This window comes from Mustela lutreola, chromosome 9 (genome assembly GCF_030435805.1).
Source record: "Mustela lutreola isolate mMusLut2 chromosome 9, mMusLut2.pri, whole genome shotgun sequence".
Lineage (NCBI taxonomy): Eukaryota > Metazoa > Chordata > Mammalia > Carnivora > Mustelidae > Mustela > Mustela lutreola.
The window spans coordinates 66,535,239-66,562,413 of NC_081298.1; the positions used below are offsets into that span (position 1 = coordinate 66,535,239).

The 27,175-nt window shown below is 41.3% G+C and overlaps 3 protein-coding genes across 7 annotated transcripts in view; 2 read left to right on the forward strand and 1 right to left on the reverse strand.

Annotated features, from left to right (window-relative positions):
• PIGF (phosphatidylinositol glycan anchor biosynthesis class F) overlaps positions 1 to 27,175 on the forward strand; it is a 113,565-nt gene that overhangs the window by 51,372 nt on the left and 35,018 nt on the right. For 2 of the 5 annotated variants that reach the window (XM_059134554.1, XM_059134558.1), the window contains exon 1: positions 26,314 to 26,419. The exons of 1 other annotated variant lie outside the window; for it this stretch is intronic. The gene's annotated coding sequence lies outside the window, so the exon portion shown is untranslated. 2 more of the 5 variants (XM_059134555.1, XM_059134557.1) reach the window with 2 other exon arrangements.
• LOC131808512 (high mobility group protein B3-like) lies at positions 15,058 to 15,721 on the forward strand. Its single transcript, XM_059134561.1, has one exon. The coding sequence runs from the start codon at positions 15,115 to 15,117 to the stop codon at positions 15,622 to 15,624; it is 510 nt and encodes a 169-aa protein (XP_058990544.1). The 5' UTR covers positions 15,058 to 15,114; the 3' UTR covers positions 15,625 to 15,721.
• Positions 15,972 to 26,211, reverse strand: CRIPT (CXXC repeat containing interactor of PDZ3 domain). The gene is made up of 5 exons (XM_059134562.1): positions 26,065 to 26,211; positions 21,849 to 21,914; positions 21,061 to 21,115; positions 17,170 to 17,273; positions 15,972 to 16,873 (listed from the first exon to the last, which is right to left on the reverse strand). The coding sequence occupies exons 1-5, from the start codon at positions 26,078 to 26,080 to the stop codon at positions 16,809 to 16,811; spliced, it is 306 nt and encodes a 101-aa protein (XP_058990545.1). The 5' UTR covers positions 26,081 to 26,211; the 3' UTR covers positions 15,972 to 16,808.

Consider the following 27,175-nt stretch of genomic DNA (forward strand, 5'->3'; position numbering starts at 1 on the left):
AACCTAGATGTCCACCAATAGAGGAATGGATAAAGAAGATGTGGCATATATAATATGTATCTCTCTCTCACACACATACACACACGTGTATGCGCAGGAATATTATACAGCCATCAAAAATGAAGTCTTGCCATTTACAATGACATAGATGGAACTAGAGGGTATTATGCTAAATGAAATAAGTCAATTAGAGAAAGATGATTATCATATGATCTCATTGATATGAGGAATTTGAGAAACAAGACAAAGGACCAAGGGGAAGGGAGAGAAAAATGAAGCAAGATGAAGCAGGAGAGGGAGACAAACCATAACAGACTCTTAATCTCAGGAAACAAACTGAGGGCTGCAGGATTGGAGGGTGTTGGGAGGCATGGGGTGGCTGGGGAATGGACATCAGGGAGGGCATGTGCTATTGTGCTATGGTGAGTGCTGTGAGTGTATAAGCCTGATGATTCACAGACCTGTTCCCCCTGAAACAACTAATACATCATACATACACACACACACACACACACACACACACACACACTATTTATTTGACAGAGAGAGACAGAGAGAGAGGTAACATAAGCAGGGGGAGTGGGTGGGGGAAAAACAGGCTTGTCAAGCAGGGAGCCTGATGTGGGGCTTGATCCCAGGATACTGGGATCATGACCGGAGCCGAAGGTAGATGCTTAATGACTGAGACACCCAGGTGCTCAGTACATTATATATTAATAAAAAAATCATTTCCTTGTATAAATTAAATATGTATGCATTAAAAAAAAAAAAAAAGGAGAGAGAGACCTGGGTTTCGCTTCAGGAAGATCGCATGAGTAGAAGAAAGAATGTGAGCTTCGGAGGCAGAAACACTGGGTGTGGATCCTGTCTCTGACTTGTCATCTTATGTCTTTGTGCAAGTTACTTGGCCCCCCTGAATATTGTCTGTAAAAGGATCACATGAGAAGATCTGTGATGACGTCTGCAGAGTGACTCACAAGGAGTGGGATAATGGCTGATGGATCCCACAGCTCAAGACAGGAGCTCCCTGTGGGCTGGCAGGTCCTGGTCCTAAATCTGAGTTGAGACACCCAGAGAGATACTGCTGGGCGACTGATAAGTGCCTCATGTGGTCTCCTCGCCAGCTTCTTTTTACCTCCAGTGGCCATTGCCTAGGGAAACTATTAAAAAGTCGCAGGATCCTGTACTCCTTCAAACTGCTTTTTACAATCTGAAATCAAAATTTAACTTCTGTCTTCCTTACCTGACCACAAATTCCCTAAAGGCAGGGACCATGTCTATCTTGTTCACTGTTGTAGATTCAGCAGCCAAATCAGTGCTTGACACACAGTGGGCGTTCAATAAATGCATGTTGAATGAAATGAATGAATGAATCAAGCGACCAGCAAAGGCACTAGGAGGAAGACCGCAATCAAAGGGAGGGTTAGGCAGAAATACGCCACTAGATGGCGCTGTTGCCCTGCGTGTAAACTATTCAGCCGCCTTTCTCGCGACGGAGAATGGGTGGCTGACTCAATTTCCATTTTGAGTTGGAAGCGAAGATGCTGGATTAAAACGTCTGTCTTTTATGGAGCATCCCTGCAGCCAATTTTACAACACATTTCCTACAGTTCTGACAACCACCGCAGGAGAGACTATCTCATTTTACCGATGAAGAAATAAATTCCCAGTAATTTTAAGTAACTTTTCTAAAGAGGCACAGCTTGCGGGTGACCAAGGCGGCCCTGATGTGTTTGGCCTCCAAGCCCGTGTTCTTTTCAGTACACCCCGCTTCCCCTCCAGCAGTCTGATGCAACCAATGAACAGCCTTCCCACTGTGATAGGTATCCACCCTTCCCCCTACTTTTGTTCTCACAGCTGGTAGTTTTATCACGTGTCCAATCAGAACCTATCCACACAGCCTTTGGTTTCTAAAAGGTCAGTTTACAGGGAGGGAGTTGACAGGCAGAATAGAGTCCATGTTTCTTAGACCAGAGGTTTGCTTTAAGTCATGGATGGGTTGAGTAGTGTTCTGAGGAAGGAGGAAATAACCTTCAATTTATCAATTAGTCATCAGTAGTTCTTCATGCAACATCTCTATTGCACACACAGGGTTACGATCTGGTTGGGCAGATTAGACTCACATATGGGACGTTAATATATTGCATATATTGTAGAGATATATGCGGTAAGAGCATTAGGCGTTCAGAGGCCAGGATTCCTATGACTAGGGTGATCACAGATCTCTAAGTCAAGCTTGACCTTCACAAGAAATGCATTTTGCGAGATGGGGGCAAGGAAATCGGTCCATTTCTACAAAAAGTGTGGACCAAGGGGCAGCGGGTTTGACAGCACCTGAGAGCTTGTTAGAAATGCAGAATCTCTGGTCTGGCTTCAGACCTCATGAACCAGAATCTGCATTTTAACAAGTTCTCCAGATGATTTGCACACATTAAAGAATTTTGGGGACTAAGTATTTGTATTTATATGACCCTTTAAAATGAAATAATAATCTAACTAAAACACTTTAATTTCACTATTTAGTTTTAATTTTGGACGTTGATTTGCTCTTAAAAGAATGGTACTAAATATTCTCAAACTTCTGCCATTCCTCTCAAAAGAAACTGTGGACGTTCCTAATAGCTAAATTTTCTGTGGCCTGGTGATTTACTAGCTGGAAGGAAAGTTCTTATCCAAAGCACCTTTGCAAGTATTTGTGCAATGAGAATTGCTCAATAAACTAGGCCTTGAAAAATCTTAAAGGATGTTTTTTAAATCATACCACTAAAGAAGTTTACCTTATATTCAATGCAATTTTGGTTCATTCTAGTTCTTTGCAGGTGGCATATGATGGAACCATAATACTGGATCAAGTCTCTGCAGGTCACTCCCTACACCCCCAACCCCCACCCCACACCCCCACTGCCCTTCCATCTATCATTCTGGGTAAATGATAGTTGTCAGAATGTAGAATCCATGATAACCGTGATGAAGTTAGACACCCAGTCACTAGCATATCGACAATACTTGATTTACTATCTCAGAAGTGATGATGCCGTGTGTCTAATTGTGGCCCTATTTCTCTTCTTCACTTGTGGAATTTGGGTGAGTCCATTCGGAAAGGCAGCCTGGTATATAGAAAAGGCGTGAGACAGCTAAGTGAGATCACTTGGGCCCTGGTGTGACACATGTGAGCTGTGTCGTGTCATTTCTCTAGATCTCTCTTCCCTATCTCTAAACCTGGGAGGTGGAACCAGGTAATTGCTAAGATTCCTTCCTGGTTTAGCATTATATGAGCCTAGTTAAACTAGGAGTTAGAGCATGGGTAGTTATTCATTAAACTCAGATTATATACCCCCAAATAGAAATGGCCCATGCTGTCTTCACTTACAGATATAAAAGTTGAGAAGGCTGGTTACCATCGCAATTCACCTTCGTGGAGTCATTTTAGAAGTTCGATTCTGGAAAGTGACAATATTATGTACTGGCACCTGCAAACTCCCTAATGTTTCCCTTGCTTCCATTCTTGCTCTGGGCTACGGTGCCAAGAGTTGTCCTAATCTGGAGAAGCAATCAGAGTTCTCAAGCTGCCTTTCGGTCTGCTAGAACAGAAGGTGCTGACAGGGTGGGAGGAAAGGCAGGCCTCCTTTCAGTTTACTGATTCTACAGCCGCCCTTCACAAACGCCAGCAAATATTTTGCGATGTTGCAAGGTGTTACGAGAAGTGAAAAGCAAGCTGTGATTCAGCTGGTATGAAGACTTTGCAAATAAAAAAGAATGATCTGTTTTGCAGCAAACTATTATTTCTGCCAGAGCCCACAGAATGGAATACAAAAAGAGGTATTTCTGCAAGACACTGCCATCATACATAGCGGGTTTTCCAATTGGCTTAGCAGGTCCCCACCTGTGGCCCTCAGACCCCCGGGAGCTGTGGGATTACCTCAAGGGGTGGGCATATCCCTGTGCACGTTCTTTCTTTACTACACGGAATGAAAACTCTGCCCATCCACACAGACGGACTATGTCTCAAATTTGCATCAGTGTTGTAATGAATAAAAGAAATTAACTTACAATGTTACAAAATATATCTTAGCCTTTTGTTATGTGGTTTCTTAATCAACTGACACCAAAATTGGCATTAGTTTTATGTTTAAGAAAAAAATTTTCTTGGTGTTCAAATACAGCCTTCACACTTGGCAGATTGCTTGACTCAATCCTGGTTCAGAGAATATGGACCACTTACGAGCAGGAGAGACCCTTTCCTCCAGTTACTGGCTTTGATTTCAAGGCATATATGGATAATATATTCACAATTTGGTTTCTAAAACCTTAAAACCTGTTAGGAAGACATTTAAATGGTTAGTTGAGCACTGCTCCTCTCTGAGAAATGTTATCTGGGAATAGAAGCTATAAGCAGTGGGTACATTTCTTAGGCCACAAATTCATAATAAGAAATATAAGCTAAATTTTATTTCTAGCTGCCATTTCCTTGCATTATCAGAAATTGAATCTGAGTGAGCTTGTAGATTTTCATCTCTTCTTTTCCCTGGGATTGTGTCTGGTTTCTGGGAGGACCTTATGAGGTGCCAAGGTGTGCAGTGGTGTTGGTGGGGGCAGTGGAGGGAGTAAAGAACCTGGCCTTGTCATCCTTCCACACACGTATCTATTGAACCATACTGTTTCATGACCTCTTCAGGTGCACGAGCAACCTCCATTTCTCCAGGGTCCTCTTGGGCACGAGGAGACATGCTTCCATAAGGCCTTAAAGACTTGGCAAGCCTGTGGATGGCCCCTTCAGTGGGACCCACCATGTACACATTTCTTTTCTGAAGTTTTTTTTTTTTTTTGCCAAAGATGGTGAGAGAGCACAAGTAGTGGGAGCGGCAGAGGGAGATGGAGAAGCAGACTCCCTGCTGAGCAAGGAGTCCAATGCCGAACTCGAACCCAGGACCCTAGGATCATGACTTAAGTGGAAGGCAGAGGCTTAACCCACTGAGCCACCCAGGTGCCCCATCTTTTCTGAAGTCTCGCGACCTTCCTGAGGCTGTGCTAAGGATACAAGGAACATGTCCTCTCTATTCCCAGACCGCATAGAAACATCTGGGATTGCGCCACCTTCCCTAGGTGAGCCTGTGGAGTAACACACAGGGCCCAGCATTGACGTCTTTGCTCTTGGTATTTGCCCAGGAATTTCCTCCCCACACCCCACCCCCTCCCAGGCACAGGGAACCCTTTTCTATTCTCCTTAGCTTTTCTTCCAAGTATTTTATCTATGCTGCTAGGTGTTTCTCTTCTTCTTTTTCCTAAGGGCAGCTTCTGGAGCCAAAAGCCAGGAAGACACTCTTCTTTCTCTGCTTCCTGCTGTCACATCCCTCCTCTGAAATAAGAACCTTGAACTAGGTGACACCTGGGTGGCTCAGCTGGTTAAGCATCTGCCTTCAGCTCAGGTCATGATCCCGGGGTCCTGGGATCAAGTCCTGCATCGGGCTCCCTGCTTGGCAGGGAGCCTGCTTCTCTCTCTGCCTGCCTCTCCCCTGCTTGTGCTTGTTCACTCTCACTCTCTATCTGACAAATAAATTAATTAAAAAAAAAAAAAAAAAAAAAAGAACCTTGACCTAGCCCAGCAGCCTGAATGAGGGGAAGAAAAGAGGGGGAGAAAAGGGGAAAGGGACCTGCTGATATTATGCTGCCACACAAATAAATTAATGTTGCCTTCATGGACCCGAATGAAATCAGATACTGAGCAAAACGTGAACTGCGGTAGGATACTTAAAATAAGACCTCCAGCCCCAGAGCAGTTTTTCTTTGGGCTTTTCACATCTCCTGAAGTGTGGCACCCAGAGCTTAGTGGCTTTTAGACATGACACTAAAATATAAAAGGATCTTCTTTAAGGATGGGGTGAACGATGAGCTCCACAGTGGCACATGGAGGCCTTTTTGGCCAATCAGACCTAGGTGTTGGGAGACGAAGGGTAGGCTGGGAAGAAAGGGGCAGCAGCTGCACGCCTTGAGGCACTCTTACTCACACACCCTGTCAAGAACTTTCCTGCTTGTGGAGCTGTTGGAAAGGCAGCTAGCTGCCTCTAACTCAGTGGTCCTTTTCCAAGTGGTCCTTCTCCAAGGAGATCCGACGTCCCTTCATTCACTCAAAAGCATTGACTTCCTACCCTCAACTGCATGCTGGGGAACAAGTAATCAAATCCCATTTGGGTCTTGGTGAATTTATCTAAGTCTCTTACTGAACAACAACAAAAAAAGACGTGGCCTCTGGACTTAAAGATCTCATAGTTTAGTTGGGGGAGGGAGTTGCCCAGGGAAAGACAAATGAAGGGGCGATCTCTTGCTGAGGTGTCCGAGCAGGCTTCAGAGTAGGGTGGCAGGGTAGAACTTGGGAGGAGCCCCAGGGCTCTGGGGTGGAGGGCAAGATGGGACAGGTCAGGCTGAGTGGCAGGCTAGCCGCCACTTACTGGGGAGGAGGCCACGGGAGCCTCTGGTGTGGCTCAGACACAGCCCCAAATTTCCAGGAGCAGTGATGGCTATACATTTCAAATGTGGTAATTAGGAACACATATTTTTTCTCATTCAAAAGAGCTAACTCCTACATGACTAGGCAGGAAGATTCTATTTCCCTGTTTCTCAGCTGTTTGAGTCAGGAGCCCAGGGGAGGAACACGGGGGTGGAGGTTCCTTCACAGTGCAAAAGCAACAAAGGGCTCTCCCTCTCTCCTCTTGGAGAGAGAGTGGCAGCTGACTCCAAAGATCCTATATTTTAGGCAAAGAAGAGTCTGTTGGTAAACCATGTAGGAGCCCCCAGAGTGATAAAGCAGAGCTTTTGCAGCGATGTATTTTTATCGCTGACTGCTTGGCTACAGCTCGCTTGTTCCAAGTGGGCGGCCTCAGCTAACTATGCTCGTCGGAGCATGGAGTGAGCGCCTTAAAAATACAGGTTTGTTGCACCCGATTCATACGGATACCGAGTTCACAGTTATTTTATAAAAGGAGGATAGTGTGAGAAGGTAGGAGGCTCTTTGGCCCACTAACTCTTGAAATAGGATTCTGTTTCTCCAGCTGTGAAGAATGAAAATTAATACCCTGTTTGAGGAACCTCAACCACGTCATCTACAGGGTAACTCCTTGTTACGGTAACAAATGAAAGGCTGCATTTGGAGAAAGGCCCCGGTATTCCAGATCACACAGGAAATAATTACACAGTATTATTTTTGAGTGTGTGTAGCAAGAAAATATAATGCTTGGGTAAATAGCCAGAACAGACAAAAGACGTGTGTGTTGAACTGTAAACAATGATCTAAATCAAATTACTTAATTGTTTAGTTCATAAATATACAATAATATGTGCTTTTGCTTATGCCAACAAGATAATCTTTAGAGAGGTCTCAGTGACTTCTGGCCTGAAATTTAGTCCACAAAGTGATTATGGAATTAAGATACAATAGAAATGGCCTGGGAAAGCATGGTCCGATTACTGTGTAGTCACTAATCTTTAACATCAACCCAAGGTTTTAAAAAAAAAACGCCGATCATTTCTAGAGCTATCTAGAACAGGGGTCAGCAGACTTTCTCTTAAAGGGACAAACAGTAAATATTTTAGGCTTGCCACTCTGCCATTGTGCCCAAAAGCGACCACAGGCGATCTGTTAAGGAATGACCGTGACTGTATTCCAATAAAATTTCCTATGCAAAAATAGGTGACCAGCTGGAGGGCCATGGTTTGCTGACCTTTCATCTTGAATAACCACAGAGATGTCGAAAAATTGTGAGTTTATTTGGGAAAGCTAGGAGTTCCATGGAGCAGACCGATTCCTGTGGAGGTGTGGGGTGAGATGGGCAAACTGTGCCCTTTACCGATAAACACTGCATCAGGAGGTCTGGAGGAGGACTGTCTGGTGCTATCAGAGAGGCCAGCTGACTCGTAGGCAGCAGCCCTGGTGCTGGATTCAGGAAGAGTTGCTAGTCTGAGGTGCAAACTCCTTACACAGATGGAGCAAGTACACTTGGCCAACCCCACAGTCTTCACACTTTCGCCTCTCTTGGCGGCTTTGTGAGGTAGCAAGGGGATTCTGGATCTGACCACATCTTCAAAAGGTAAGGTTAGACACCAAAAAGTTCCAGCTTCCCTTCCAATTCGGATTCTTTAAAACAATTGTTTCATCTGGGCAGGTCAGTTCTCCTGCCATATTCCTTGTTGCTGCTGAACCAACATCACTGAGTAAGCATTCTGTGCTCCGCCTGTCTCTGTCACAGCTGGTGGCTCGGGGATGTGCAACTTACACCCTGACTTGAAAGGTGGGGCTGGGTCCTAATTCTCTTTCATGCCTTTGAACTGAGACCAGAGAGAAGATGCCCTTGGTGGCAGAGATGTAGCCAGAAAGGTTATATGGGGCTCAGGGCCTGGAAGGGCCCCAGGTGGGCCTTGTATAGGACAGAGAGAGGGTTTCAGCTTCTTTCCAAGTTCTGCGATCCAAGAGGGCTGCTGTTCATCAGGAATCCTTCTATTCCAGTGAGGCCACTCTGTGGATTTATAATGACCTCCCTTTCCCTTTTCTTGAGTTGTGTTCATTGGATCTTTTCTTAATAAATCACACAGTGCTCTAGGAGGCACATTTCCTGCCACAACTAAAGCTGTACATAACACATTTGAGGTCTGCCACCCTGATTGTTAGAGTCTATGGGTTCGACTGTAATCTATTTAATTTCTATACCAGCTGCTGGTAACAAGCACAATCAAATTCTCCTTATCAAGGACTTTTCAGTCTGTCCTTTCCATTCCCATCCCTCGACAGTGGCCTCATACTTATCACTCCGATCTGGATTTCAGCCCTGGTCTCCTAGAAAACTCCTTTGCCTCTACTCATTCCCTTTTCTCGTCCATCTGTTGTCAGAGCTGTTAGATTAATTTTTATAAACCTACTTTCATCAATCACGTCTCAGATGAAAAGTCTAAAGTGCTTCCTACTGCCTTCTGGATATGGTCTGATCTCTTCAAACCAGTATTTTAGGCTTCATAATCTGGTCCCACTTTATCTATTATACTCATATCTCTCATACCCTTCAACATGAACTTCAATTTCAGCCAGGTCAATCTTCCATCACCTCCATCCATTTCTCTCTTCCTTTCCACTTCTGTGTCTTGGCTTATTTTCGTCCCCACCACTTCTCCTATTAATTAGAAGATCTCCTTTCTGTATGAAAATCTAATGATGTTATCTCTGAAAAATAGAAATCTAATATTATCTGTAAGAAAGAGAAGGGGTGGGAAGGAAATGGGGACCATTAGAAACATGACAGAACTATCAGAAGTATATGAAATTGTAGCTGCTAGGTAAGGATGACAGAATGAAGCACACATCTAATTCTCATAGTTTCCAACCTCCCAATGTAAAACTACACTAATAGTATTTTGGGGAGTGGCATAAATCCCAAGGATAAAGAGTGAAAGAAGATACCAAAGGAACTAAATTTTAGAGGGTAGAAAGCAGACAGATGGCAATGGACTTGGCAGACGTGAAAGACCAAACTGTCAACTGACATTAAGTCAAGATAAAAACAAATTCAATATGCACTCCAGAATCCTCCAAAGACTCAGGGATCACTGGCAGCTGTGAAAGGGGCGTGAACTGGGATGTTAAATTAAGGAAGACTGGTTGAATGAAGGCTGAGGATCAGGAGGAGTCTCGGGTCTCCCCTCCCCCCATTCCACATCACTGGCTGATTGTTCCTCCCACACGCTGGCCAAAGTCTAGAGGTTTAGGTTCCAGAGATGGGAAAACAGATGGTTTCTAAATGAAGGAACACCAGCACAGCTGAGGGTGGGTGTGAAGTGTTTCAAACAGGAGAATAAGTGAACGCATGTGTCTTGAAGGCTCCCTGCTCTCTTCCTCCACTTTATCCTTCAGGCCAGAGAAACTGAAGGACAATTCTGTGGAGAATATAACCATCTCAAAAGGAAATATGTAAAGATATTGACTTTAGATGACAACCTAAATAGGTCATCTCACATTAGAGATTTTCAACTAGAGACACAGGCAACGTCTGGAAATAGTTTTGATTGTCACAAACCTGGTGGCGTGGGTGCTGTTGGCATCTCGTGGGTAGAGGCCAGGGATGTTGCTAAGTATCCTACAAGGCACAGAAAAGCCTCCCACACCAGAGTATAAGCCAGCGCACAATGTCAGTGGTGTCACTGCTGATAAATTGTGCCCTACATGAAATTCATGGTCAACTTGCCCATCAAAAAAAGCAACGTTTCCAAAAGTCTCCTACTCTATTATGAGAGCAGAAAACAAAACCAATGGCCAGACAACTGGGGAGGCCTTCTAACGAGGATAGGGATGTAAACAAACAGATAAAAGCAACTGGAAAAAGGGGTTCCATGGGTGGCTTTTTTGGTTGTGTCTGACTCTTGATCTCAACTCAGGTCTTGATGTCAGGGTTGTGAGTTCAAGCCCCTTGTTGGGCTCTATGCTGGGCGTAGAGCCTACCTAAAACAAAGAAAAGCAACTGGGAAAAGAGACTCTGTAGGAGGAAGAAAACTCTAAAAAAACTATATTAGACTTCCACTTATGACCATGATTAGTATGGACCAGATTTACCTTCCTGCTCTAAACAGCTAGAAAACTGGAAAAGATTTAGAAAACTGTTTTCCAATATTGGATAACATACAACTCAGGACTTCCTTTCATATCTAAGTTCTGGATTTGACTTTTTTTTAAATTAAGTTTTCTATTTTAAATCAAGTATAGTTAACAGTGTTTTATTCGTTTCAGGTGTACACTACAGTGATTCAACAATTCGATACATTACTCAGCGGTTGTCAGGATAGGTGTACTCTTTCTGGATTTGACCTTTGTGTATAGGGTCCAGTTTGAATTTACTGAACAATTTCCCCACTGATTTACAAATGCCACTTTTCCATTCAGGGATTCATCTACTCCTGTCTCTCTGTTTCTTTGTGCTGGTACCATACTGTATTCTTCACAATGTTGTTGGAAACTCAAATCCATCTGTTTGATCTTGGAAGTTGCTAAAACTGCGAATCTATTAGCATGACGGAAAACCAAAAACCAAGAACACTATTGCCATCTGGCGGAGAGACCTACTATTACCACATCTGAACGAGACCTGCTGTGTCTCCCCTCCTCACTCCCCCATTTAGTCAATGAGTCCTGAAAAATCTTCCTTTATCAGTTCTCTCTAATCTGTCCCTTCACTTCCATTCTCCCGGTACTTACACCTTAGTCTACTTCCTACTTTGCTAGGACTGTTGCCTTTGAACCAGCCCCTCTCTTTAGTCACTATTCTTTCAATATCTTCTTTGTTGCTATTGTCACACCTTACAATTTCACATTAATTTGATGGGTCACTTACAAAGTTCTTGCTTATGAGAAAACATTTTGGAGCTAGTAACAGCAATCTGACTAGGGACAAACAGAGAGCACAAAGTAGAATCTTGATAAATGTTAGCTGAATTGAAAAAAGTTATTTAGTGCCATTTGTTCATTTGCCAAATTTATCTGGGAGGAGGCATAGGCACATGTTTCCAAAATTTTTTTTTAATTCTGAAATACCAGACTGATGAAAAATTCACATGTGTAATTTTGCTGTGGGCTTTCCTAAAATATTTTTAATTGCAAAATACAAGACCAATATAAATAAAAATTCAGAGTTCTGCAAATGAGTGACTCTATGGATGATGTTGGGAGCCAGGGTTCTCCCTGAGGAAGAAGATACAATATGGAATGGGAGAAGACAAGGAAGAACCCAGAGAGGCTGAATTGGAGGTGAAGGTATTAGTAAACTTGTGGTTTCTAGTATATGTTTTTTAGCTCTTTCTTGAAAGCCCCTTTCTTGAAGAGAACTAGTTTCAACGGCAACCCAGCAGGGCCCAGACCTTAGCATCCAAACACCGTTCTCCACTAAGAGAAACTAGGGATTGTTGGAGAAATGGCTGTCTCCTGGGCTGGGTAGGAAAAAATATAGGATAAATTTGAAACATCTTGTGCTAGAAAGTAAGGAATTCTTCAAGAAAGAATGAGAACATGTCTAGAAGACCCAGGAGCCACCTTGAAAGGTCTCCCACTGGCCAAATCTGGGACAACTTGACATGGGAACAAATGAGAGTTACAGACCTGAATAAAATAGCAATCCATGAATTCACGCTAAGTTGGAAAAAGAAAGCTTGTCCTTACCGGAGAATGCCAACTAATAAATGTAAAAGGAATGACAGAATTGGAAAGCCATTTGGCAACTGTCAGGGTAACAATTAATTCAGCCAAGAAACATTATCGGATGCTAAAATTAGTATGTGAAAGTTTGCTGAGAAACAGAATATTTACAGTCTCAAATTATCTCCCTACAAAATGCTTAACTTAATGGAAAAGAGTATTAACTTTACAGTGAAGAAATCTAGCAGATACCACTTAAAACCAGTGATCCAATTAACTCCTGGTAATGGAATAACCGACACCATAATGATATCCTGGTTCTTAGGAAATACACACTTAAGCATTTGTGGTAAAAGGGCATTGTATCTGTAACTAACACTCCAATGGTCAAGGGGGAAAAAAAGCATTTAATTATTTATTTTTAGCATGATTTTTAAAAAAGATTTTTACTTGACACAGACAGAAACAGCCAGAGAGTGAACACAAGCAGGGTAAGTGAGAGTTACAGACCTTCTTCCTGCAGAGGAAGAAGCAGGCTTCCTGCTGAGCAGGGAGCCTGATGCAGGGCTCTATCCCAGGACTCTGGGATCAGGGCCTGAGCCGAAGGTAGACACTTAATAACTGAGCCACCCAGGGACCCCATTAAAAAAAAAAAAAAAAAAAAAGGATTTATTCTCTACAGATATCTATACTGATAAAGGGAAATCTCCCCCTTAGTGTCAGATGACTACTAGTTAATACAAAAAGAATGATGTAGTTAGAAAATCGGTTTTGTAAACATCCCAGGGGAAAATGTTTTCAGGTAAGAATCATCAAAGGGTGCTAAATCTACAAGGGGCAGGTTTATGTGGAATAGAATATCAACATGGTCTCAAAAGTTTCTCCTCACAAATTATGTACTAATTGTGAAAGGAAAAATCGTTAATGATACAGTGGAGAAATTGGATGACATCTTACCCAATTGTTCAAAATGGACATCAATATGGGGCAAAGGGATATTGCTGAGTCTGGATGTGACCCTGGGAGGCCACATCACTCATATAGCGTTTTAGCTCATACTGCATGACCCAAATCTAACCACAGGGAAACATTACAAAAATCCAAACTGAAGGAAAATCTCTATTTTAACTGTCCTGTATTCTTCAATAGATCAATACTACAAAAGACAAAGGCTGAAGAACCATTCTAGAGGACAGAATCCTGAGACTCTAAGGAAGATCCTGGAGTAGATTCTGTAGCTCAAAAATAAAATTACCAATGGAACAACTGAACTCGGAATAGGGGCTATCAGTGAAAGCATTCTATCACTGTTAAATGCCTGAACTTGAGAACTGTATTAAGTGTACTTGTTTTTATGAAGTCTATCTGTAACACTACAGGTGAAACGGTAGGTCTGCAACGTACTCTCAGATGGGTCAGGAAAAATATATAACGAGATAGAAGATGGTAAACCCAACATGAGAAACATAAAAAAAAGAAGTCTAAATGTAGAACAATGTAGGTTTCTTCTACTTAAAATGTTCAGAACACATACATATATGTGCATATAAATACATATATTTCTAGGACACTGTAATTAGTAGTCTCTTGCTCCCCCAGGTAAGGGAAATAGGAGCTAAAATGTATAAGGTGGCACGAGGGCAAAACAGTTAAGACTTTTCTCAATGTTTAATTCCACTCCACAGAAAAAACGGATTTTTTAAATATGTGCACACAAACTTCTGCACCTGTGTAATTACATCATTTTGATGACTGCATAATCTATGAATGAATGTACTTAAAAGTGTTCTATGGGTATTTGTTTCTAATATGTATATTTTAAATACAATGAGATTTTAAAAATTATGTTATTTCATCATTTTTATATTTACTTTGATAAAAGCTATTTGGCCTTAATTGTTATTTTATAGTTTTTTGTTGTTTTAGAGGCGGGGAGAGTGCTGGGGGTTGCAGAGGGAGAAGGAAAGAATCTTAAGCAGGATCCACTCCCAGCACAGAGCTGTCTCAGGGCTTGATTTCAGGACCCTGAGATCATGACCTGAGGTGAAACCAGGAGTTGGATGCTTAACTGACTGAGCTACCCAGGCATACCTTATAGTTTGTTTTTAATGCCTTCCTTTTAAAAAATATTTTATATTCATGTTTTGTTTGGGCATTTTCCTCCTCATCTAACAAATCTTATTCAATTTAGGGCATACTAGGATTTCAATAATATGAAGATTTATAATACTTTGAGTCTATCTTGAGTATAATACTAATAAAAATATTCATGGAAGAACTTGAGTCTGGCCAGGAGATTGTTTCTGGAAGTTATGCAAGGCATGAATATGAAATGTAAGTTGCAGAAGTCTAGATCCCAGCTGATACCTGAGAAATGTACTTTCCTAAAGCCGACCAACCCAACTTTTAACGGATCTGGGCCACTCTCTAAGTGGATCCTATTTTAGTTTCCTTGTGATGATTTAAATGAAAAATCCCTAATTGATTCAAGTACGAGGAGATACTTCCTGCTCTCAGAGCTATTTTTGTTATATTTTGGATCACCCTTATGATCTTTCTGGATAAGAATAAAAATGTATCAGGGCACCTGGGTGGCTCAGTGGGTTAAGCCTCTGCCTTCAGCTCAGGTCATGATCTCAGGGTCCTGGAATTGAGCCCCGCATCGGGCTCTCTGCTCAACAGTGAGCCTGCTTCCTCCTCTCTCTGCCTACCTCTCTGCCTACTTGTGATCTCTCTCTCTCTCTGTCAAATAAATAAATAAAATCTTTAAAAAAAAAATAACAATGTCTCTTAGAGAAATACTATTTGTAAAACCTTACAGATAAAGTTGAAACTTTAAATACTTTCCATAATAATTTTAAAACAAATAGAAAAGTAGTTATCTAGGCATTGCCCAAACTAGCAAACAATACAGTCAGAACAGCTAGAGGTGATCCTAAGAACCGAAGGCCAAGATGTCTGCTTATGCCTTCTTTGCGCAGACATGCAGAGAACCTGAGGTGAAAAATCCAGAGGTCCCTGTCAATTTTGCAGAATTTTCCAAGATGTGCTCTAAGAGGAAGACAATGTCTGGGAAAGAGAAGTCTAAATTTGATGAAATGGCAAAGACAGATAAAGTGCGTTATGATCGGGAAATGAAGGATTATGGACCAGCTAAGGGCAGCAAGGAGGAGGACCCTAATATCCCCAAAAGGCTACTATCTGGATTCTTCCTGTTCTGTTCAGAATTCTGCCCCAAGATCAAATCTACAAACCCTGGTATCTCTAATGGAGATGTGGCAAAGCTGGGTGAGATGTGGAATCACTTAAGTGACACTGAAAAGCAACCTTACAACGGTAATGCAGAGAAGCTTAAGAAGTATGAGAAGGATGTCGCTGACTGTAAGTCTAAAGGAAAGCTTGACGGTGCAAAGGATCCCAACACCCAACAAAGTTGCCCGGAAGGAAGTAGAAGAGGAAGATGAAGAAGACAAGGAGGATCAAGAGGAGAAGATGGAGGAGGGGAGGAGGAGGAGGAGGAATAAAAAAACCGTTGATCTGTTAAAAAAAAAAAAGAAAAGAAAAGAAAGAAATGTAGTATCTATACCATGTATATCATCATGTTATCTGTCCTACATGTTTTATAGAGATATGTATTCATACATACTGCGCTTGGCAACAGGAAATACGTTTTTGGTTTCCCATAGTAGGCTGCAAGTTTCAAAAGCAGAAGTCTTAAACCTCTAAAGGCAGCATAAGAAAAAAATCTTTGTTTGAACCTCAAAGTTGTCTTTTAGCAATCTTTACCATATATAAAAGAAGAGTCAAGATGTTGATTTTGTTCTATTTATTTTTGGTGGGTGGGGAGGGGAGGTAAAAAAAAAAAGTTTGGGTTTTGCTTCAAAGAGTTTTCCTAAAGAGAAGTAACTCATTCATTACACATTCCCATGGATATACACTGTTTCTTGGCTTTAAACTTTCAGGACAGTTTGAATTCAAGGTAATTGTGATAAAATGTACTTCTGAAATTCAGTGTATTCATTTGGACACACATGGGGTGACCCCTTGTGTTCTCATTCTCATACAAAAGGTACTGGCACTTTGGCCTCAAGAACAAGTAAAAGTATCATAAACACAACTTGTGATTTGGGTCTGGGCTAATGACTAAGGAACTATACAGCTGTAATGGTCTCGGATATTTCAATGCCCTGTGAACCTACAATTAATAAAGAGACTGCTGATTCTAAGAACTATGCCAACAACAAGGGAATGAAAGAAGAGTTATAAGTCTGATGCAAAGTTCAGAGCAAAATATCAATAATCTCCTCCTCACTTTTGTGATATCAATAAATAAAGTAGAGAGTGAGGATAAGAATTATATGAATAATGATAAAGAAAAACCATCTACAGAAATCAGAAAATATTTTTCATTAAACTTGTCACTTATTCTAGTTCAACAAGTTGCTTGTGAGGAAAAGAACTAAGGCAAGAAACCAGTTACTTGTTGTTTAGAACTTCTTAAGAGCAAAAAATGAACACCAATCAACTTCCTTGGTTTAATATTATCTTATAACGTGTTATTTTGGAACTTGAACAACTGTGTTATGCCTTGAAAGTTGAAAGCGAAAAATAAAAATCACATAGAAAGCCAGAAATGTCATTAACACATCTACACAGACGTTTGCTTGTAGTTTTTGGTATCCAAAACCTTTTTTCCACACATTGCGCAGATGCCTAAAACAAACAAACAAAACATGTAAGCAATCACATCATAATACCGACTATTAAAACCAATCAAATACCAAGTATCAACAGTTTGCTTTATGTAAGTCATTCCCGAGGCTTAGGATGAGAAAAGAGAAAAAGACAGCACAGACCTGTAACTACCAACAATTCCCAAGTTTTGTCTTGCCTTAGAAAAAAGAGCTCTTGACAGCATCTATGAAAGGCTACTCCTTTCCTGTGTTATCTAAGACAGTATCAAGAGTAGGCTCAATATGAATAGAAAAATGGTATTGAAAGAAACTTACCCTTTTTGTAGGCACAGCCCTGGCAATAATGAGAACCTGGTTGATGCACAGAACTTTTACAAATCCTGCAAGTGGAGAACTTATTCTTTCCATATGGATCGAATCTAGAGTTTTTTTTGTTTTTTTTTTTTAAAGAGAAAGAAAAAAAAAATGTATAATAGAATAGAAACACTTAAATGACCTCCCTTAAGCAACGAAGGGATGAAACCATGCACTCTGTTCTCTGTTACACTCTCCAATTGCCAGGCATGGCACGCTTGCAGGGGCCACTCTCCCAACGCCTGCACACCCCTACCCCTTCCAGGGGAATTGTATGCTGGTGAAGAGTCAGTTCCTTAATCCCAAACCCATTTCTATGAGTTGTAATTGCCAATCTATGTGTATGATATAGTTTCATATTATGGAAACTGATGAAATGTGGATAAAAAAAGCATGACCAATTCTATTAAAAACTATGAGAATTCTTTAGGATAGGCTGGGTCAGTGTGAATCACTGAACTGCTGCTGAATATGGGCAAGATCGTAAGTGAAAGGACTCGGCACTTTGCAAGTCTGTCAGTTCTGGCTCCACTTTAAAGATACCGGAAATGTGCATTCTGGTTATGATTTATGTGAGGAAAATGATGAAGAACTCTTATCAGTAGACTCAGACTCAAAAAGCCCGTCTCGGTGCCAAATGACTGATGAATGCATGTGCCGTTATGTGCTGTGACTTACAAGAAGGTACATGTACGTTTTAATAACTTCCTCCTTTAGCTGACATTTTCCATTAATTGATCCAATCCCTTTGTGGAAAAGAGTTTCTACTACGTAAGAGTGCTACCTTATAGTGCTTGGAGTAGAAAATAACTCCCTCTAAACTGGCCCTAACTTTTGTAACAATACTCATATACCGGATACCAACACTGTCCTAGACCTTGCTTCTTCTCTTGGGGTAGTAAAATACAACAGCTCATTTTCAAAGGTTAATTTCTCCAAACCCAACAGAATGTCCCTTTACTCTGCACAAGGGAAGATAGACACTGTTCTTTTTAATAAGCTCAACTGGTGTGCATCCATATGGATGTTTTCTTTTGCTTCAAACCATATTTTATTCTAAGATGCACATTTCAGTATGTCTGAAATCTTACAGTTAGTTGACAGAGACTTTTCTTTCTTTAAGCAATGATACATCTTCTAAATGTTGGTATCTGGGACACCTGAGTGGCTCAGTCGGTTAACATCTGCCTTCGGCTCAGGTGGTCTTGGGTCTGAGTCCCACACTGGGCTCCTTAATCAGCGCGGAGCCTGCCCCCTGCCTGCTGCTACCCCTGCTTGTGCCTGTGCTCTCTGTATCTCTCTCTAACAAACAAAGTCTTTAAAATCAATCAATCAATCAATCAATCAATCAATGTTGGTATCTTAGATTCAATGTCATACATTCACATTCCAATGTGAGACATTTAGAGTATCCAAAGTAACAGCTACTTATTAATGATACTGGAGTGAGGTTGGGAGCATGAAGGAACTGGAAGTATCTAACACTGTACAATTTGTAAAAATTATAACTTAGTTCCTAATAACTGAGCAGTCTTAGAAGATATCAGTAAGTCAGAGCAATACTTAAGTGTGATGCTCCACTGAAGATTAAGTCTTGTGTGCTGTTTTATATCCATTATTTAATAAGTACCATTATGTATATGGTAGCCAGGCACTACAGGTAGTAAAAGCTTTATTATTATTATTATTATTTCTAATCCTTGGGGTAACGTCATGAAACAGGTATTTATTCATTCAGCAAATATGTGGTGAGTGCCTACTATGTCCCTGTCACTGTTTTACATACCAAAGATGAACCTGACAGACAAAGCCTCTGCCCTCCTCAAGTTAACATTCTAGTAAGACAATAAATAAAAGACAGATAGTAAGTAAAGAAACAAACATGCTTTTCAGATAGTAATACATCTTGTAGAGACAATTCAAACAGGACATTGTGGCAGACATGAGGGGAAGGAGGGAAGATATCAGTTCAAATGCCCATTAGGGACCCACTCTGAGGAGGTGACATTTCAGCTAAGATCCTAGGAACAAAAAGATGCCAGCCAGGTAAGCTCCGTGGGAAGAACTGTAGGAGGAGGGAACAGCAAGTACAAACCTCTTCCAGTGGGAATGGGCTTGGTCTAGCTGATGCAGGAGTTGGTACAAGGAAGTCAGAGAGGGGGGATGGGCCAGATTACGGAAAACCTTGTAATAAGGTGGAAGGGAGGGGTTACATCATATTCTGCATGAAACGAAAAGCAAGGCAGGGTTCTGAGGAAAGCATTTATGTAACCTTTAAAGGACCACTCTGGCTACTATGAGACTGAACCATAAAGAACTAGAGAGGAAGAAGAAAGATGGAAAGTTATTATGGCATCTAAGTAAGAAACACCAGTGGTTTGGAAGAGGGTAACAGCAGTGAGATGGACAGGAGGAGGCAGATGCAGGTTATATGCTGGTGGCAATGCTAAAGAGCTTGCTGATAAAAGGGAAGTGAGGAAAAGGGAGGGATCAATGCAGAATTCTAGCTCTTAGGCTCAAAGGGCTGGACTGGAGTGGTGTGATGATGAGAAGACTGCAGGAACAGATGCCTGTTAGACACCAAACTGGTAAGTCAGGTAGGCACTTGCATATATCTTTGGAGCTCAGAGAAGAAGTCTGATTTATAGTCATTAATAAACCTAATTTATAGTCATTAACATACTATTTGAATTTAAAGCCTCTGGACTAAAGTCACTTGAGGAAAGAGTATACATTTATAAATAGAAAAAAAAGAGAAAGGTCTAGGATTGAGTCCAAAGGCACTTGACTGAGAAAGAATGGTGAATTGGGAGGAAAAAAGAGTACGGTACCCAAGAGCCAAGAGAACAGAAGGTTGCAGAGGCATCAGGTTGGTTCAGTGAGTGAAAAAAGCGACTCTACTCTCATCTCCACGGCTGTGAGCTCAGGCCCCACACTGAAGGTAGAGCTTAATTAAAAATAAGAGAGAACAGAAGGTTGCAAAAATGAGAGCTGTTAAAAGATTAAGTAAGAAAAAATAGAGAAGTCCATCAGGTGTGAACTTGCTGAGAGCAACTGCAGGTGTTTGGTGAGGCTGAAGGCCCAGTGGAGTGGCTGAAATTGCAAATGGAACTTCAGACGCTGAGAAAGCATCTGAGAGGAAGGCTTTTGAAAACTTTTGCTGTGGAGGGAAGCAAGGAAATGGGAGTGGCAGCTAAAAGGATTCATAGAATTTTTAAGACTGGAAATAGTAAAGCATGGTGTCAAAAAGTGATTTTTAGAGTGGGAGACACTTTTATCTCCATTCTTAGATGAAAAAGTAAAGTTTAGAAAAGTCAAGAAATTGGCTTAATTTCCTGAAGGTCCCAGAGCTGGGCAGGAACAGAGTCTAAATTCAAATAAGGGCTGACTCCAGACCTTCTGATCTGTCCACGTCTATTACCTCCAGTTTGTATGAAAATTAAGAACCAGATAAAATAACCCACAGTAAACCCAAACCAGGCAATATTATTCCAAAACTAGTCCTATAATCAATACCACACTGAAGCACCTCAATGAAACTGCAAAGTAGTTTTAGGGATAAGAAACAGTAGTTTTCAAAAGAAAAAGAATGAGATAAAGTAAAAGTCATGTTTTCTGGTGAAATTATATATTAAAAAAATAGCACTAATATCTTCATATATTCATACATTGAGGAGGAGCAAGGTGAAACCAGCAGGTTATAACAGACGGCTTGGCTTTGCATGCCAGGACCTACTGAACTCTGTTATATCATGAGAGAATGATGCACACCAAATTCACTCCAGTATGTTTAATTAAGACTAAAGAGAATGGAAAGTTATATGCCTGCAGAGTGGCTGCTCCTATACCTACCTTGCTTTTTTTGAAGTCAAAGCTTTATTTTCATTCAGCTTTCTTCCACCACTTTCTAAATCAAAATATACATGTATTTTAGTGGGTTATTTCTGCACATTTCACTATAACATATATATTTAACATTTAACAATTAGTTAAAAAGTTCATTCTTTGGCCTCCTACCAGTAGACTAGCCTGTATCAAAATTTTCAAAAATCCCTAGTTAATAGCCACTACTTGAATAGGAAACATTTATTATGGAGGAATAAAATTATGGATAATCATCTTATTTCTCAGGCTCAGAGGATTTTAGGGATGGGTCTACACTGAATTTATCTAGCATAAAGTCTTAAAGCCACCACTTTGGTGCCATAGACCCTGCATACAAGTACAAGTATTTCTTTTCCTTCCCTTTGGAAATACCTCAACTGTATCTAATGATATGACAGTGAAAATGTAAATGTGTAAATGAATTGTTCAAGAATATAAAAGTCAGGTTAAGAGAGTGGGAATTAAATACAGACTTTAATAAAGCAGAATCAAATCAGTTACTATGATCTATTCATTGGTAGAAAAATCATTTAATGATTTTGCTCTTTTGCCTGACAGATGACAAACCCTTAACATGTAACCCAGAGAACTAAATAAAAGAAGACATTAAATTGTTGGGGGATCTGGGATTCTTTAGTGTTTAAGAGATGAAATACTTTGCACACACAAGATTTCTTTTTACAAATAAAGTAAAGCGAAAACATTAATCACAGGAAGCACGGGATTCAACTTCTCTTTTCTAAATGGAAAAATACCTGTGGTATTCCTTGCACCATCTTTCCATGTGTCTGGAGTGATAACAGTACCAAGTTTCTTTTCACCTGTTGTAACAAGATAATAGAAGTAAGGGGAACTCAGATTTACTATCTAATAAATATACTACATGGCGCTTAAAATTCACAGTGGTATCAACCATTGTCTTACAGTAGGAGCTTTTTCATGCCGGAGTAGGGGCTGTGAACTGAGACTGAAGATACTAACTGTAGGTAATGGGTAGCTGACTCTCGGTGACATCTGTACAGTATGAGTAATGACGGGCTTTTCCTGTACCATGTATACTTTAAACAAATCTGATAAATCTAAACAAATCTGATACTTATTCCGTAAGTATTTACTAAACGCTTATGATATGTAAACTGTTATACAAAGTTCAGAGAGAAATAAAATGATAAATTAGATAAAGCTCTAGGTTTCAAGGTATGTACAACACACTATTTTCTCTAACAGTGGTCCTTAACCTGGGTCCCAGGGGTAGACCTCAGAAGACAAGGGAAAAAGATGAAGTTGAACACCACACTACTATATAGCCACATTTTTTGGTAAGAGTCCATAGCTTTCATCAGATTTTTCAAAGGGGGTCAGAGACCTCTGAAAAAGAACCATTCAAACCAAAATATAAACTAGAAAATAAAAAGCATAGTAGCAGACAGCTGAAGTCCTAGAAGAAATTCCACGGAGAAAGAAATAACATTAGGTGGGGAAATCCAGGAAAGCCTGTGAAGAAGGCAGGAAGAGGGTCTGGATCTGGCAGTGGGACTGTGAAGAATGAGGAGGAGAGATGATGAAAGCAAACTAGAGAAAGGACATATCCTGAAGAAAGGCATGGAAAGCTCAGGGTACACATGGGCATGCTAGGAGTGGTTTGGCCAAAGAGTGAGGGTAAGAGTAAGTGAAAATAAAGTTGGAAAGATAAGCCAGCCTCATTGTGGAGGGTCATCCTGAATTCCAGGCTCTAAATATAAAAACCCAAAATTAATCTCTGCACACTGAGAATTTGTTAAAGGTTTTAAATATAGAAAGTGATAGAGTGCACGTATATTTAGGTTCAATGCAAATATCTTGTGATTACTCTAAACCATGTCCTTGCATAATGATGAAGGACAGTAAGACAAAGTCTTTACCCTTTGGTTCTACTGTCTGGCATTTGGTAGACATTTAATACTTGTTGCATGAATGAAAAGAAAAGGTGACAAAATACAAGAATGAAAGGTGGAGTCAGGGTCTAACTGAGCATTTTTATAAGGAAGGGGAGCTGATTAAAGATTCCAAAGGCTACAGAGACAAAGAGGTAGGGAGGGATGGCAACAGGGACACGAGTAGAATTCTCCTTGAAGAAAGGGAAAGAAGTAAATCGGCATGGATGCAGATCTGTTTATGGGTATAGTAAAAGAAGTTGAGAATGTTCCCATTTAATTACCTTGCTTTTCTTATGCCTATAAGAAGGTATTTGTCAAAAGAGCATGAGGTAGATGAAGCTGTTAAAGTTTAAGGGACTGGAGAGCTTGGAATAGTCATAGCAACAAAGGGCAAGGGGACTGATTAAAGAGAAGTAAAAAAGATTGATGAGTAGTATTAAAGATCCTGGAGATTAGGAATTGTGTACTTTTAGTGGTACCAACTGGTTCATTTGTACAGTTTTCCCCAGTGGCCTTCAAACACACATGCAGGACAGTTTAGAGAGAGAAGAGCCAAAGGCAGGGAGAACACAGTTTGAAGGGAAAGGGGCTGGTAAGGGATCACATTAGTCTAACTTGAGTGATGGGGACCTCAGCTAGGGTACTTGAGGGGTAAATGAGAGGCTAGGGAAAATATGAGCTATTGAATGGAGGTAAAAACAGCAGGACATGCACGTGTTTGGATGCAGATTCACAAAGGAATGGGGGATGCATGAGAGATGATTCAGGCTTTGTGAATGGGTGACTGACTGGGAGGACTGCCATGCCATTAAATGATGGAAGAGAAAGTATAGATTTGTGAAATAGGGTGACAAATTCAGTCTTGGAAGTACTAAACTGCTACGTAACAACCAGATGGAGGTTCCCAGTATTGTCTGAAGAAAATTCTTCTATTGGTCTTACTTTAGAGAGGTCGACTGGAGATGTGGATTAGACTGGCATGGATATGCTACTTGAAGCCAGATAGTTCCAAAACAAATGTCAAAAGAAGGTCAGACACAGATCACTAGGAAACATCTATTTTAAAGGAAAAGGAGAATAAGAAAACTCAGAGAGTATAGTGGTAGAGGAGCACACGGAGAAATAAATTCAAAGGGAATTGAGACTAAGTTTCAAAGTCACAGAATAGAAAAGGACTGAAAGAAAGGTCTTTGAATTAAGACTCTATTTTTATTTGAAAAATAAGAGTCTATAGAAGGTAGAAAGGTATTAGAACAAAGAAATAATACACAGACTTTCAGAAGTGCAGAGAAGTAAAAAGCAGGTGACCCTTTAGAACACATATCACGTCTAGATCCAACTATCTGTATTTATTTTAGTACCACATTAGATCTTGGGTTCTCAGAATTTTTATCACCTTAGGAAATTAACTCTCACAATTTGCCCAGTATCCTCAATTTCCTTGAGAAAATGCATTTATGGTGTAAAGAATATCACACAAAACAAGTTAAACCAGGCAGGATACCAGTCCTCTAAAGTTAAAATATACAGAATTAACACAAATTGCATAAAAGGCTAAATTTACATGTTTAGGAACCAAACTACATAAGAGAGAAGACATCAAGGAAGGTGCATAACCTAAATACATGTAAGTCATATTTACTCAAACAGGCAAAACAAAAAAACTTCTTAAGTACTGGATGGAGTAGAGTTAAAAGATGTCAATGTCAAAAAGCTTAATGTGCTTTTTGGAGTGATGAAAATATTCTAAAATTGTAATGATGGTTGCACAACCCTATGAATATACTGAAAATAACAGAATTGTACATTTTAAATGGGTGACTTGTACCTATGTCAATTACATTGCAATAATTTTTTAAAAGCTTAGTATGAGATGATGATATAAAAGCACAGAAAAATGGAAATATTAGTTCCACTCTACCCCTCATAAAATGGAGCAGAGTTTAATTCTGAGTGCCATGCATTGGTGGTTATGACAGAAATAACCAGTTTTTTTGAGTATACACTAAGGCACTTTTAACAGGCTTTACCTACATTATCTAATTCTCACAAAACCCATAAATTATGTATTATTCTCATTTTTCAGATGAGAAAACTGGGGCCAAGAAATATTAGATAACTCACCCATAGTTATTCTTTTACCTAAAGTAAAAACTGTGATTCAAACTCATGGGTGCCTGTGTTCAAAGGTTTATCTACTGTTGGGGGGCGTCTTATAACAAAATCCAGATAAAAGGACTTGAACCCTTGTCTCAGAAGAGTCAGAAATGTCCAGCCTGAGGAAAAAGACTTAGGGTATGACGGCTGTTTGAAAGCAAACAGTCTATGACATTAAAAAGCCATATTTTCTAGAAAGCTCAAGAGTTTATATTAGAATTATTGATGGCAACTATAGGGAGGAAGGACTTTTCTAGAAGCCAGTGACATTGATACAGACTACTGTGAAGGTGGTACAACTTTCTGAACCTTGCCTCAATACCACAGGTATTCATGCAAAGAGCATTTACGCCATCGGACAGGCTGCTAACTTTGGGTTGCTAGTTAAAATATAGGATGCCCAGTTAAATTTAAATTTCAAACAATGAATGGTGTTTTAGTACTGTCACTAAAAGTAGGGCCAAAGCACTTTCAGTAGTGAGGAGCAGCAAGCAAAGACAAGTCTCAAATATTGAATGGGACACACTTCCCCTAATAAAAGTATTCATATTTTTAATGTCTGCTAAATCTGGAAACTCTAGATATTGTATATCTTTTAAGATCCATTCCAACCCTGAGGGTCTGTGAAGCGAAGGAGCCAGTCAAGCGCTGTACGGGATGAGATCCCGAGTTGGGGGAGGCAAAGGAAATAGACAAATGAGTGCAAAAGAGACCACTCTGAACGCAGAATAACTATATGGTCGTTGGGGAGAGAAGGAATGGTCAAAGGGGTAGCAGGACAAAGGCCAGAATCGGAGACCCGTGGCCGAAAGAAAAAAAAGAAAACGCAAAGTACCCTAAGAACTCCAGTTAGCCTCGCCTAGCCTCCGTCTCCCAGAGATGTGGCCCCTTAACTTACATTTTTCGCACACCATCCTTCCCCGAAGGCTCCCTCGGCCGCAGAAACAGCAGCAGCTTGAAAATGTCAACACAACAGCCAGGGAAGGATTCCCCTTCCGGGTTACGACAACCCACTTCCGGCCCCTCCTCCCATCGCCCCGCCCATCCCACACCTGAAAAGCGGCGGGAGGAATTAAAAGCGAGCTGGAAGGCGGGGCTGCTACTACTGCCCGCCCCTCCGCTTCTGCAATTGGCTGTGCGATCTTGGGTCTCCGTCCCACAGGCCTGCGCCTGCGCGAGGGCTAGGGCGGCGAGTCGTACCTGATGGTTGGAGGTAGTTACCTCCGCTTCTCTTCCGCTGGCGGGAGAGTTAGGTAAGCCCAGCCGAACCCTCCCTGCACGCGAGCCTCCCGGGGTGTGCGGACAGCCCCCACCAACTGCCCATGTGGCCGACAGTATCTGTGCCCCCAGCCCGCCTGCGCCCGCCGTCCGTCCGAGCGCCACCCTTCCTGCGTGACCCAGGGGCTGCCCTGATGGACCCGGCCCTCTTGCAGATCCGTTTTTCTGTGTGTTGCCCTCCGTTTCTCCTGGTCTCCGCGCGGATGCTCTTTGATTATGCTTCTCAGCGCGTCCCCCATTGCTCACACTTGCCCTGGGTGAGGCTTGCGCAGAGTCCTGAGCGACCGAGTTTGGGGTGGGGCTGTAGAGACAGGTCCTGGCGATTTCCGTGGAGGCTCCTCCTGTGCGAGCCTGGGGACCTGGGAACCCGGGCTAGGTCAGACCCCGGGGGTCAGGGCGGTGGCAGCCGGAGGAGCGCCCGACGGATGTCCTCGTGTGCTTGCAGGGCCCACCCCAGGGCTGCTTTTGCAGGACCCACCCTCTTTCTTTCGTTCTTGTTCATTCATTCAGTAAGCGTCTGAGTTGGGTACTGCGCACTGTATTAGATCCAGATCTACTCATGTCATTTGGGATTCTGAGAGGGGCCCAGAAAAATATCCGGAGAGGTATCTGTTGAGATGGTGTATTCCGGATCCTCTGCCCCGTCTGTCATTCGGCAGAGGATAGGACCTGCGAGAAACTTTTCCTTTTTCCCTTCTATTGTTCATTCTCTTCTCAATCCCTAGTGTGTA